Below are 14,043 nucleotides of genomic sequence, written 5' to 3' on the forward strand. Positions count from 1 at the left end.
ATCTATCTATCTATCTATCTATCTATCTATCTATCTATCTATCTATCTGTCTGTCTGTCTGTCTGTCTGTCTGTCTGTCTGTCTGTCTGTCTGTCGGTCGGTCGGTCGGTCGGTCGGTCGGTCGGTCGGTCGGTCGGTCTGTCTGTCTGTCTATCTATCTATCTATCTATCTATCTATCTATCTATCTATCTATCTATCTATCCACTTTACATCATAGTCACTGTCTCCCCCTCTGAATCACAATCTCATTTAGTACCTACTCCCATCCTCCTTTCCATTCTTCTCTGAGAGGGTGGACCTCTCCTGCAATCCTCCTACCTTGGCAAACCAAGTCACTATAGGGCTAGTCACTTCCTCTCACACTGAGGTCAAACAAAGAAGTGCAGGCAGGGGAGATGATTCCACAGAGAGAAATAGCCCCTGCTCCAGTTGCTGTAAGACCTACATGAAGACCAAGCTGCACATCTGCTACCTATGTGTAGTTGGCTTAATTTGTGCCCATGTATAGTCTTTGGTTCATGGTTCAGTCTCTTAGAGCTCCCAGAGCACCCAAGATTTCAGGTTAGTTGACTTTGTTGGTCTTCCTGTGGAGTTCCTATAACCTCAGGACCCTCAACTAGCATTCTTATATATCCTAGATTCACCTGCTTAGGCATGGTACTGCCAACAGTGGGTCTTCCCACACCAATAAGCAATCAAGACAATCTCTCAACATATAGCCACAGGCCAATGTAGTATGAACAGTCCCTTAGTTAATATTTTGAGGAATAATGCTAGTCTGGGTCATGGTGAAAGTGTATAAATTTAACTAAGACACTGCCTAATAATTCATTGAATCTTTCTTTTTTCTTTTATTATTAGATATTTTCTTTATTTACATTTCAAATGCTATCCCCAAAGTTCCCTATANCCTCCCTCCGCCCTGCTCCCCTACCCACCCACTCCTACTTCTTGGCCCTGGAGTTCGCCTGTATGGGGCATATAAAATTTGCAAGACCAAGGGCCTCTCTTCCCAATGATGGCTGACTAGGCCATCTTCTGCTACATATACAGCTAGAGACACAAGCTCAGGGGGTACTGGTTAGTTCATATTGTTGTTCCACCTATAGGGTTGCAGCCCCCTTCAGCTCCTTGGGCACTTTCTCTAGCTCCTCCATTGGGGACCCTGTGTTCCATCCGATAGCTGTCTGGCAAACACAGAAGTAGATGCTCGGTGATGCTTTCTTAAAGCTATCTACAGTAAAGAATTCCTCATTTCTTTTCTGTAGGCTGTTAATCAAATTGATGGCTGACATGGTATCTCCACAGACATGAAATTTACTTATTCTACCTGGAAATGTAACCTAGTATATTCAGCTGCTTTGGGTCCATTAAAATCCTATGCTAACTTTGGTTGCTTTTGTATGTGATGTTTTCCATGGTATAGTATGTGAAGAGAATCTCATGAGCTCTCTCAATACAGTTATTTGCCACTTGTGCATTTTCTGAGAGGCTCAGTACATTAAACCTCCCTTCTTATTCTCAGGGTATTTTGCACACTTAAAAGAGTTACTAAGTCATAGCCTTACACCTCTCACACCTTCCACACTTTGTCCCACCCACCAAGCTCTTTTATTCTGAAGCCATTCTGAATATCAAGCCACTCTGATAGTCTTGTAACACAATGGATTTAAGAACCACAACATGAATGTGTTCTTAGCTATTTTACATATTGGTGGGGCAGAATGTAACTTAAGGGAGGAAGGTTTGGTTTGGGCTCACAATTTGAGGACAGAAGACACCATGTCAAGGAAGGCATGGAAACAGACTGAGGCAGCTACGCATATTGCATCCAGGGTCAAACAGCAGAGAATGTCAAGTACTATGTACAACTAACTTTCTTTCTTTCTTTCTTTCTTTCTTTCTTTCTTTCTTTCTTTCTTTCTTTCTTTCTTTCTTTCTTTCTTTCTTTCTTTCTTTTGAGTGTGTGTGTGTGTGTGTGTGACAGTTCACAATTCCACTAATGAATAGTACTACATTAATTAAACCAGTCTAGAAAACATTTCATAGAAATGCCCAGATGTTTGCTCTTTAGTGACTCTTCATTTGGTTCAGTCATATTTACTGTTAGTAGTGCTTTCTTCCTCCTTACTAGCCTCAGAAAAGATCAGAGATGAAGGCCCCATACCCCACCCTGCTTTACTGCTATCCCCTCAAAGACCCTTTCCAAATTTTCCATACAACAATTTAGAAAGCTCCCCTTCTATGCAACATGAGATCACAGCTTTGTTATATTCAGTTTTTTCCATATATCTCTTCTACTATATTCCTACCCTAAATATTTTGGTCAAAACTCATAGTATTGAAAAGACAATACCTTTTAATTCTCTTTTAGTCTTTTCAAGAACTGTCCTATAGCCAATAATTTCTATGTATGAAGCTGAGATATATGTTAAAAAGAATGAAATTCTTTTAGAAATTAAAGGTAGCTAAAATAACAATTAAGAGAACAAAATTACTATTAGCTGTTCAAAATAATAAACATAAAACTAACTTATGTCTTTTTATTAATTGACTATCTTATTTATTTACATTTCAAATGTTGTCCCCTTCCTGGTATCCCCTGCAAGCCCCTATCTGATCCTCTTTCTCCTTTGCCTCTAAGAGTGTGCTCCCTCATCAAGCCACCCCTCCCACCTCCCCTTTCCATGTTACCAAATTAATTCTTGTAAAAATAACAAACTAAAAGCATACATTTTAAAAATGAAAATGCTCACATTATAATTACTTAGTTAATATCAGAAATGCCTTTGTAAATAAGTTATCAACATTTTCATGGGTATATTTAGATATTTGTCAAGATTTACAAACTATTATAAAATCAATAAATTCCTTAGTTCATATGATACAAAACTTGAACAAAAAATTAAAACAAATTGATTTGTTGCTTAAAATGTTTATCTGTCCATTTTAAGGTAAGTAAAATATAGAGCAGTTCAATAAATTCACAGTGAGTATGTGAACTTAAGACTGTGTTACAATTCAACTTACTGATATAATAAACATGTTTTTATGTGCTACAATATTCATTTTTTAAAAACCAAAGGACAAAATTATATTTCATTCTTTTAACATATATCAATAAAGATGAAATAAATCACTAACATAAAGAATGAAGAATGAGTGGAAAACTATTTTCTTAATGAGGAAGTCACAATCACTGTTTTGTAGAATTGGAAGTTGTTGTTATTTGCATAGTTTTTACTTGAAAGTAGTATATTGTTATTCTTTAAAATTTTTAAAAACATTTTGGCTAGGTTTATGAGATTTTGATCAATAAGATAAGATAAAATAAAAGTACAGAAAATGAAATTGCAGAATAAAGTGTTTTGTGCATATCCCTTGATTGCACACTAAAATTCAAGGAAATTATACACATATAGAAATTAACACATATAGAGTTAGAGATAAGTAAGCACTTCTCATTTAAAGATATATGAAAGCATCATGACTATGCTTAGAATGTAATGCAGAAGAAAATAATAATAAAGAGAATACAGCACCATAATGGTGAGAAACATTTAAAATTATTTGTAACATATAAGAAACAAACAAACAAACAAACAAAAATATCTGGGCCCAGCCCTTCATGTCTGACTAATGATGAGAAAGATGGAAAGAAGATGCTATGGTTGGAAAAACACATCCTCCTCTAACATTGTACATGCAAGAGAGAGGAGGGGCAATGAAAGAGGTGTGAGAGAGGAAAAGGAGACAAGAAAGAGAGGAGAAAGAGAGAGATAAGAAATAGGAGAAACAGAGTGTTGTGCTTTGTTCAGCCCCCCCAAACACACACACACACACACACACACACACACACGCACACGCACACGCACACGCACACGCACACGCACACACACACACACACAAGAGCCAACTCTGATGCAAACACAATTACAAACTACAGTTTGGGCTTAGTCACTGCTGACCCTGACACAGCACGAGGGTTTGGTGAATCAGGCCTGAACCTTCAGTGGGACAAGTTTTTATAGGAAATGGGATCAAGTGAGGGGGTGTCCAGCCTGGGAAGCATCTAATAGAGTGACTATTGTAGGCCGACAGGTGGGTGCTCTGATGCAAAACTGTGAACAATCACAAACGATCTGAAATCATATCTGAAACAATCAGGCTTACCTTGATTGGCTGTGGTTAGAGAGTGGCTAGAGAGTGTTTAGGAAATAACTCTGGGCTATGGGCAAGGTCAAGTCATGGGGTCTTTCCTGGTACTTGACTGCAGTTTGGGTTTAGCTGGGGTCAAGTTCTTAGGATTTTTTTTTTTCTAAGATGAAATCTGGTCCCAAGATGGAAAAAGATTACATTCTTCTTGCAAACTTTATATGCCCCATATAGGGGAATGCCAGGGCCAAGAAGTGGGAGTGAGTGGGCAGGGGAGCAAGGCGGGGGGGGGGTATAGGGGACTATTTGGGAAAGCCTTTGAAATGTAAATGAAGAAAATATCTAATAAAATAATTTTTAAAAATTAGGAAAGAAGAGGAGAGAGAGGGGAGAGGGAGAGAGAGACCAGAAGGAGGAAAGGGGGAGAAAGAGGGAAAGAGGAAGAAGGGGAGAAAGAGGGGGAGAGAGGGAAGGAGAGAGAGAGGAGGAAGAGAAGGGAAGAGGGAGAGAGAGGGGACAGGAAAGAAATACAAGGAGGAAGAGAGTCCTGGGTTATATGGCATTTCTGAGCAAAGGAGCAAAACTCGTTGCTGAGGGAGAAGATAGTTACTATCTTCTTGTCTTGCACAGCAGGGTCAGTATTCCTACAAGTATTTTGTCCTTTACTATATCCATCATAAATTATTTCTGTTATTTTACTGAAAATATACAGAGTACAGAAAACTAACATCTTTTAATCATCCCAGACATCCACCATTAAAATGTAGTGTGTGTGTGTGTGTGTGTGTGTGTGTGTGTGTGTGTGTGTGTGTGTAGGCACACGTGCATTGATATGCAATAAAGTGCCTATGGAGGTCAGAGGACAATTTCAAGTAGTTGTTTACTTTTTTACTTTGATACTGAGTCTCTTATGATTTAAGTGTTTATTGTTACTACAAACTAACTGGTTATTGAGATTCTGAATTTTTTCCTGGCCTTGCCTCCCATCTATTAATAGCAGAGGTGGGACCACAAATGTATGTTACATCATTTTCCTTTTTTTTTTTTCTTGCTAATTTTGTAAGGGATCTAGGTGCCTTTGTGTATAGTGCTTTTGCCCACTAGCATTTCCTTGCCCTTGTATAATCACTGAATACATACTTCACAACCAATAATAATTATTGTACTTTACAATCAAAATTTGCATTATTGATAATGATCATGCTAACAGTTTCATTATGCTGAGTCTTAATTGTATATCAAATCTATAGGGCATTTTGTAATATTTCAATAGCTTATCTCTATAGACAGCAGCAGGAGAACTTTGTGTATATAAGCTCTTTGATGATGTGGATTTTAACACTAGGTTTCACTTTGGGGGAGCAAGGATCCACTTCATTCCTTAGCTGTTTTATGGTTTCATCCTCTCTGCTGATGTGCTACTGATAAACGTAACAATGGTGATCATTTTTTCTTCTTTTCACCGTCAACTACTGTTTTGTTTAGTATTAACAAGTTTTAAGGAAGAAATGAAAATGGCTTGTATAGTAAGTTCTTAAGAGGCAAGCAATTACAGGTATTTTACATAGACTAATCAGTATCCTATTAAATGAGTAATCAAGTGGTATCTGTAATTACTAAAGCCACTTGGATCACACATACAAATAAATCTACAGAAGCATGCTTCCCTTACATGCCTACTTCTTAGTGAGTAAGAGTTGATTTTTTTTTCTTCCCTCATAAAGCTCAGTTTTGGAGGAATTCCAGTACCAAGCAAACCTGGGACCTTTTTAAAGAAAAACTTCCGTGGCTGTATAGAAAACCTTTACTACAATGGAGTGAACATAATTGACTTGGCTAAAAGACGCAAGCATCAGATTTACTCAGTGGTAAGTGTCTGTCTTTATTACCCGGTAGTTTGTGGACTTTGGCTAAGTCCTGCTTCTGGTATTCAACCTCTTCACACTGTGTTTCTTTTGCACTGACAATTTTTACCAGCCAAGGCTGGTTATGTACTTCAGTTGGAAGAATGCTGATCTAGCATGTACCCCTGCTACAGCATAAAAAACGTGTGTCAGTCAAGTTTCTAACAGGCCTGACAAGAAACAATTTTAAAGTCATAAGGCTTTATTCTGCCTCATAATATGAGAGAATACATTTCATCATGGCATAGAAGACATGGAATTAGAAGTAAGAGGCTGTTTGGTAATATCCAATCTGCACTTAAGAGGCAGCGCGAACAGGACAAAAGTCCAGGCTACCAAAGTTCCAGGGCGTCAGCCAGGGACCAACCTACAGCAAGCTAGACCTCCTGAAGGTTCTACAACCTTCCCAAACACTGATGACTCCTAGATACTAACCATTCACATATGTGAGTCTATGAAGAAACCACAATTCACATGGTGCTGCACACCTGTAGTCCCAGCATGTGAGCAGTGAAACCAGGCAGATAAGAATTTTAGGTCATGCTCCATTACACAGCAACTCTGAGACAATCCATTGCTACATTAGGTCATACCTCAAAAATTAAAAATGAAATAAAACAATTCTCATGGTCTAGCTGATTTTACAATCCAATAGAACCAGGTAAGAAAGAAGAGCTGCAAAACATTTCACTGGTAAAGTTAAGTAAAAACATTCAGAGAATGAAACTTTCTTTGAAATCTATGCAGACTAATGTGGAAATTCTTTACAATTTCTAAGACATTCAATGAAAGTACAGGTCCTGTTGCATTCCATAGCTAGGACATTATATGACTACTTACTGGTTATATTAAGCAGGACCCTTTAAATGCTACTGCAATGTTAGTGTCTTAGGGGTTCCTTGTGGATCACTAATGATCATATTGGATTAAAATCCTCTCCGATTTACTAACATCTATTTTCTCTAACACATATTGAGTTTTATAAGGAGTCTTTAAAAAGATTATTCTTGAATTTTCCCACCTCCCTCAAATTTCTCCTACATTCCTATATCTGCCTGCATTCCGTTTCAAATTTAAAGCCTCTTTTGTATTATTAAACACACACACACACACACAAACCTACTGAGTCCATTTATTGTTACTCATATGCATATCTCTTTATGGCTGACTGCTTGAGAGTGGACAACCTATGAAGGGGCTTGTTCCTGGAGAAAACTCTTAGTGTCCATTAATTTCCTGTAGCTCATCTAATGAGGTTTCCCAAGTCCACTATGTTATGTCAGTTAATGTTGACAGGCTTAGTAATATGTATACTAACCAATATAATTAAGGATTTATATTATATTATATAAAATTATATATATTATATTATATATAATTTATATATATATAATATTATATATAATATTATATAATATTTATATTATAATTAAGGATTTCTTCTAGTTCTTGGGTTGTTTGCTGAAACCACATGTGGAGTTCTGTTTAGTACTATTTGTTGATGGTAGAGGGATATGTTTGCCATTTAATAGTATTTTCTCTCTTTGGTAGTAACTTTACACTGAAGTGTACTATACCTGACAGTAATAGTGATATATGAGCTCTCTTTTTGTTTTTGTTTTATTTTACTTTTTAAATTTTGTTTTTTATTTGGTTAGTTTTGAGACAGAGTTTTTCTGTGGAGCTCTGGCTGTCCTGAAACATGCTCTGTTGTTCAGGCTGGTCTTGAACTCAGAGATATGCTTTCTCTGCCATTCAAGTGCGGTCATTAAAGAGGTGTGCCACCAGGGCCAGCACACTCTTTTCATTATTTGCATTCTATAGGGGTATTCCCATTGTTTTTCTTTTACATTGTCTGTATCACTACTTTTTGTTGACATTGGTTGGGTTGTAAATTTTAATATTAATTTTAAACGTTATTTAGTATACTTGAGCTGTTTTTATTTAATACAATTATTGGCATGTGGGAGCTTAAATATTTATTTATAGTTCTGCTGATTATGTTGTTTGATAGTTCTGCCTTCTGTTTATTCTGTTGTTTTAATTCTTCCCTTTAATTTATAAAATAATATGTGTGTTGAATGGATTTTGGAATTTCATTTTGGTATGTCAGTGTATCTCTCTAAAGCTTTTGTCTCTGCTTTCCGCTATATATATGTGTGTGTGTGTGTGTGTATGTATATATATATATATATGTGTGTGTGTGTGCATATATATATATATATATATATATATATATATATATATATGCATTCTGTTAGTGATCTTTTTGGGCTTTTATCCATGTATCTGAAATATAGAAAGGTTACATCTTTATAAATCCACCCATCCTTCTCTTATCTATATTTGATTGTGTTAAATACCATTCTCTCTCTTTTTTTTTTGTATTTAGAACCTTATCAGTTGGATTTGCTTTAACTTCTCCAAATATTTTAGAATATTAAAGAGAAAAAGATTTTGTATTTATTTGTTTTTTATGGTGTAGTTTAATATTTGGAAAGAAAGCCAAGCGATTGTATTATTAGGCACAAGGGAGGATGGAAGATAATCAAAATAACACCTGACTCATAAAAGGCCATATAATATTCCCCACCCAGGTTCCAACTCCGCCCATTATTTTAGTTTGTCTGCTTTTCCATGCTGTGGGTGTGAGAATTCAGTTTTTTGTCTATTTGGGTTACTCTCTTCCATGTGGTCTCAGGACAAATGAATTGTACCAGATTGTTGTTTGTTTGTTTGTATTCCTGTGGGGGCTATGTTATATCAAAGTCTGTCTTTGATGCTAGAAGTTGAGTGTAATATGGCATGGTTGGGCTTTCTTGGCACTTCCTGTTTAGGTTTTTCTCAGTTCCTCAGTTCCTCAGTTTCTCGCTATTGGCAGTTGTAAGATCTGTCAAAACTGATATGGGTGTTTAGAACTAGGCTTTGATTCTCTACAAAAGCCATATACACTCGAGCACTGAACCATTTCTGAAGCTTCTATACTTTTCTGTACTTTTATAGTGAGTGTCATCTTTTTTTTTTTCTGAACAACATTATCTTTTTATTATACCCTGTCAAGCTACTTTAGTTTATATGTTGTTTTAACTAAACAATTACAATTTGTGTATATTTGGCATATTATATTCAATTGGTGGTATACATTTTCCAATGCTCTGTTCTATATTTCTCATTGTTTTTGCATCTCTTAATTTTTAAACTCTCTCTCTGTGTGTGTGTGTGTGTGTGTGTTATGCATATGTATATGCAAGGACATTCACATTTATGTATGTACTAAGGCCACAGAAGGATGTGTGTGCTCTTTTGTGTCCAGTACTTTTGCCCTGAGACAAGGGTTCTCATTGAACTTAATGCTGACTGGCAGCCAACAAATTCCAATGATCTTATGGTTTCCATATCAATCAGTACTGGGGTTACAGGCACATAGTTACACCCCATCTTATTATGTGGATATTAGAAGCTCATCCCACTGTATTCTGAATTTCTAACATGTTCATCTGTTTTTTTTTATATCTTTCATTTTCTTATTAAGACTTTGTGTTTGTTACTAAGACATTATGTTTCCTTACTCATCTGTTATATTTGATTTTTTTTGTTACAGTTTGTGATGTGTTTATAAAAACATAAAGAGCTAGGCAGTGGTGGCACATGCCTTTGATCCAAGCACTTGGGAGGCAGAGGCAGGTGGATTTCTGAGTTCGAGGTTCGAGGCCAGCCTGGTTTAACAAAGTGAGTTCCAGGACAGCCAGAGCTATACAGAGAACCCCTGTCTCAAAAATAAATAAGTAAATCAATCAATCAATCAATCAATCAATCAATAAAAATAAAACCATAAAGAGAGCAGGTTTTAGTGGATATATGGTGAGGTATGGGGGAAGAGGGCGCCTCTGCAGGCCCATGATAAGGCATCCCTTTCTAGCACTGACTCTGGTGGTATATTTCTCTAGAGAACCTAGAAAAGTGGATATGCCTCATGGTTGTGAATCAAGATGTGATCGATCAGCTGTTCTTTCACTCTGACATCTATCCATACTGAATCCGAGACAAGGAGAATTTAGCTGTGCCTTATTTAGCCATATCTGTGTTCTCCAAGGCTGCATCCACAAAGGGAAATTCATTACATAGCATTCTAGAAAATATCATTTGTTAGACATTGAAAAGAAAGAGCAGAGTCTTAGAAAAAAAATCTAAGACATAATTATCCATTCAGAACATGCATTATTAGGTAAAGAAGTCTCACTCTTTAAACAGCTATGATCAGGTCTGAGGAGGGAGAGAATTAGAGATAAACCCTTACAGCACATGTCGCATGGGGAGGGCACTATGAAGAAAGAGACTTCTTTAATCCTGAGGTGGGCAGCCACCTTGTGTAGGTAAAGGTATGAAGGAAAAAGCCTTTAAGTCACCCGAAAAAGAGTTCAGACTCTTTTAGGCCTTCACAGCAGTTCATGCCCATGCATGTGTGTATGCCTGTGTGTATATTCTCATGTGCATGTGTGACTGTGTGTATGTCTGTTTGTGTATCTGTGTTTTTGTGTATCTGGGTATGTGTGTTGAGTTGTATGTATGTGTGCTTCTGATTAAGTAATCTAGTCCAGCCTTGTGGTGTACCCTGCAGACGTGAAGTCATAGTTCACTGGTGCTTTATTCCTGGTCTGCTGGGATGAGGCTAGGCCTCCTTTTGCAGGCCTGCCAACTGTCATAGCAGGCTCCAATCAGATCTTGTCCTAATTAACAGATTGCTGGCAATGAAGCAGCTAGAGAAACATGGCTTGTGATCATTAATGATGAGATATGTTAAATTCAATAATTAAGTAAGTAGAATAACTGAAAATGAGATGTGATAGAATGAGGAAAGACAATGCAGATTTCTGGATGTCTGTAAACTCTACATCATTTCCTTTATAGGTTAATCCTCAATCAAAATGCTAACAAGTTGTAACAATCTTTATACTAACTACAGATTGTCTGTAATTATGACTCAAGGCTCAAGGAAATCCTGTCCTTTCTGTCCCTTACAAGCCTTTCTTTTAAGCTTCAAAATAGGCTGTATTCAGGTTGCATTCCCCCTTGCAATCTGTCATCTCTTTCTTATGGGACCTTCGCATTCCCTGGAGATTTATCCATGGGGATCATTCAATTTAGTCTTTGTAGCTCGATTTGACTACAGGAGAATCTTCCACATTTCAGAATGCAGTAAAACTAACAGCTTAAAGTAGACATAAAAATATATCCAGTTATTCTTCCTCACATACACTACCCCATGTTAATACAGTTCCATATAATAAATAATCAGAAATAAAATGGCCCATTGAAATGTGTGTGTGGAAGCTGTAATGTGGATTATTATGCACATACTACAGGAAGCATGTTGCCCTGATAGCTTCCTGAGCATCATTAATTTAAATCCTGTGTGCTATAAAGAATGATATTTTTTGAGACTTTTCTTTGTGAGTGTACATTTTTTCCTTTGACATAAGGAGAGAGAAGTAATTATTTGGTCATTGGCTGAAGACCCATTCTCTTCATGTAGGTGCTTCAAAAGATTTTTTTTTAATGAATATGTATAAGTATTGTAAAGTCAATAAGCTGCATGATTTTCAAACACAGGGACTTCAGTCTCATCTCCAGAACCCACAAAAGAAAAACAACAAATAAGTAAACAACAACTAAAAATAAAAACAGCCATAAGCAAAACAGCCGTAAACAAAACAGCCATAAACAAAACAGCCACAAACAAAACAGCCACAAATAAAACAGCCAAAAGCATGAGTGCGTTATCCCTAGTGTTCACTAATCAACTAGTCTAGACTGGTTCGTTGTTTTCAGGAAATTGAGTCTCTCTCTCTCTCTCTCTCTCTCTCTCTCTCTCTCTCTCTCTCTCTCTCACACACACACACACACACACACACACACACATAGAAGAGCTGGAACTCGCTGAGGAATGAGACTCTAGTTTGTGTTTTGGCCTACAAATGTGTGTCTACACATTATCATGCAGTTGCATACATAACAAGTTGGTTTTCTTTCAGCAAAGAGGAGAAAATGACAAATAGCTCAAACAAGCCTTCAAGTTATAGAATTAGCTGTAAAGCCCGTGGACCCAGTCAAATTATGTGTATGTGGCTCTCTCCAGATAAGTGAAGTCAAGGCTGTTTATGAACAGAGGCCAACGGTGAACACATACCAGGGCCATCTCATCTATGTGGCTAACACGGCAGAAGAATCACAACATAGTGTAATTTTCATTTACTCTAGGTGAGGCCTGTTGATCTCCTCAGTGAAAGGTCCCATAAATAAGTCTTCTGACACTCTGGTGGAAAGTATAGAGGCTCCATTATACAGCCTTGGGCACGGACCACATACTGGTGTCTTCTACCTATAAGAGAGAAGTACAGTAACTCCTTTCACGGGTCAATGTGAAGTTCATCAACATGGATTACCAATTCATAGCTAACAATATTTACCTTGAGTACCTTGCATCCTAGGCCACTGATAAAAGATCTAGCAACCTACTCAGATGAAGTTGCATGTGAGTCCATACTAACCTGCTATATTACAAAGTGCAGGAATGGGGTCACACAAATCATCCATGTATTTGATTGTATCTGAATTATAGTTTGTCCCTAAAGTGTGTGACTTACTATTTGCCTTGAAATAGCTGTATTATTACAACTCTATCTATCTCTTTCAACTATGAGGAATTTAATGATCAGCCCAGTCTTTACTTGACTGAATGATTGACTTTTTTAAACCATGACTTTTGGGAATAGGAACATATAGGACATTTTCTTGTGGAACTGAGTAAACTAGACATATAAATGAGCAGGCAGTAGGCACTTGTGAAGTGTGTCATTATTTGTCTGTGCCTGTGTTGAGATGAAACTTAATAATGTGTAGTTATTTATTTCTGGTATCTCTGCTGCCAAGAGAAACTACCACTAAGAGATAAGTGTACAAATGTATAAGAGCTTGAAGGAATTTGCATGTGTTTGCACACACAGACAATCACAGAAACCCAGACTCACATACAGTCAGCAGACAGACAGAATGACAGACAGACAGACAGACAGACAGACAGACAGACAGACAGACAGACAGACACACATACACACACATGACACATATATCCTAGGGACAATATCCATTTTCTTATTACCCAGACATTCATCAAAGTTGCTCAGAAACAAATTCCTTCTGCCTAATGAAATTATAATCTCTTCAGTTTGTACAGAGTTCTCGTTTCATCTCTGTGAGTGTGAGCTGTGATAAATGATACATTCCCTTGATGATGACTATATTTCTCTGCCATTTAATCAGTCTGACATTCATACTGCCTGCCTCTCTTCTGTGTGCTCCTCGAACTTGTGAAAAATGATTTCTAAGTTGTTCATTTCCTGAACCTCACCTCCTTTCTTCCTTGGAGAAATTGAGATGAAATAGTTCAAGGTCAGAAGAATAATGTGGGTGAACATTGAATAATAGTACAGTAAGTGATCACAGTGATCATTCATTATCTTAATTCATTTGGTCAGCTGAAATGAAATTCTATAAATCAGGAGGCCTATAATCAACTATAATTTATTTCTGACAGTTTTGTAGGATCTCAGAGACCATCATGCTGAGTGACGAGATGATCAACTTTTAGAATAACTATACTCTACTTCTAACTAGGTCTTCATAGGATCAAGAGTCCAATCAGGATCTAGGCACTTCCTAAAAGCCCTTCCCCCTGAAAACCATCACTTTAGTGTTTCAAGAGGTACTGTGTCTGGTAAAGGAACAATGTAGCATAGAACACTCACTCCTGAGTGGCTGAAAAAAATGAGCAGTGGTCTTTACTGAAACAACTGCAGTTCACTATTGAATTGTCTTTTATTTGGAAGCTGTTATGGTTTCCCAGTTCTGTATGCACTTCTTTTAATCGTTAGAACAAATACCATGAGCTGGACCCTATCGTCCTGCGCCTCTCCTGCCCAGGAG

The 14,043-nt window shown here is 37.2% G+C and overlaps 1 protein-coding gene across 2 annotated transcripts in view; it reads left to right on the top strand.

Moving 5' to 3' along the window:
* Nucleotides 1-14,043, top strand: part of LOC110335694 (contactin-associated protein like 5-3) — a 514,066-nt gene that overhangs the window by 192,668 nt on the left and 307,355 nt on the right. Inside the window, exon 7 of one of the 2 annotated variants that reach the window (XM_029531381.1) lies at nt 5,881-6,024. In XM_029531381.1, coding sequence (XP_029387241.1) covers nt 5,881-6,024 — 144 coding nt within the window. The remainder of the gene's footprint in view (nt 1-5,880; nt 6,025-14,043) is intronic. The other variant, XM_021217999.1, reaches the window with a different exon arrangement.

This window comes from Mus pahari, chromosome 18 (genome assembly GCF_900095145.1).
Source record: "Mus pahari chromosome 18, PAHARI_EIJ_v1.1, whole genome shotgun sequence".
Lineage (NCBI taxonomy): Eukaryota > Metazoa > Chordata > Mammalia > Rodentia > Muridae > Mus > Mus pahari.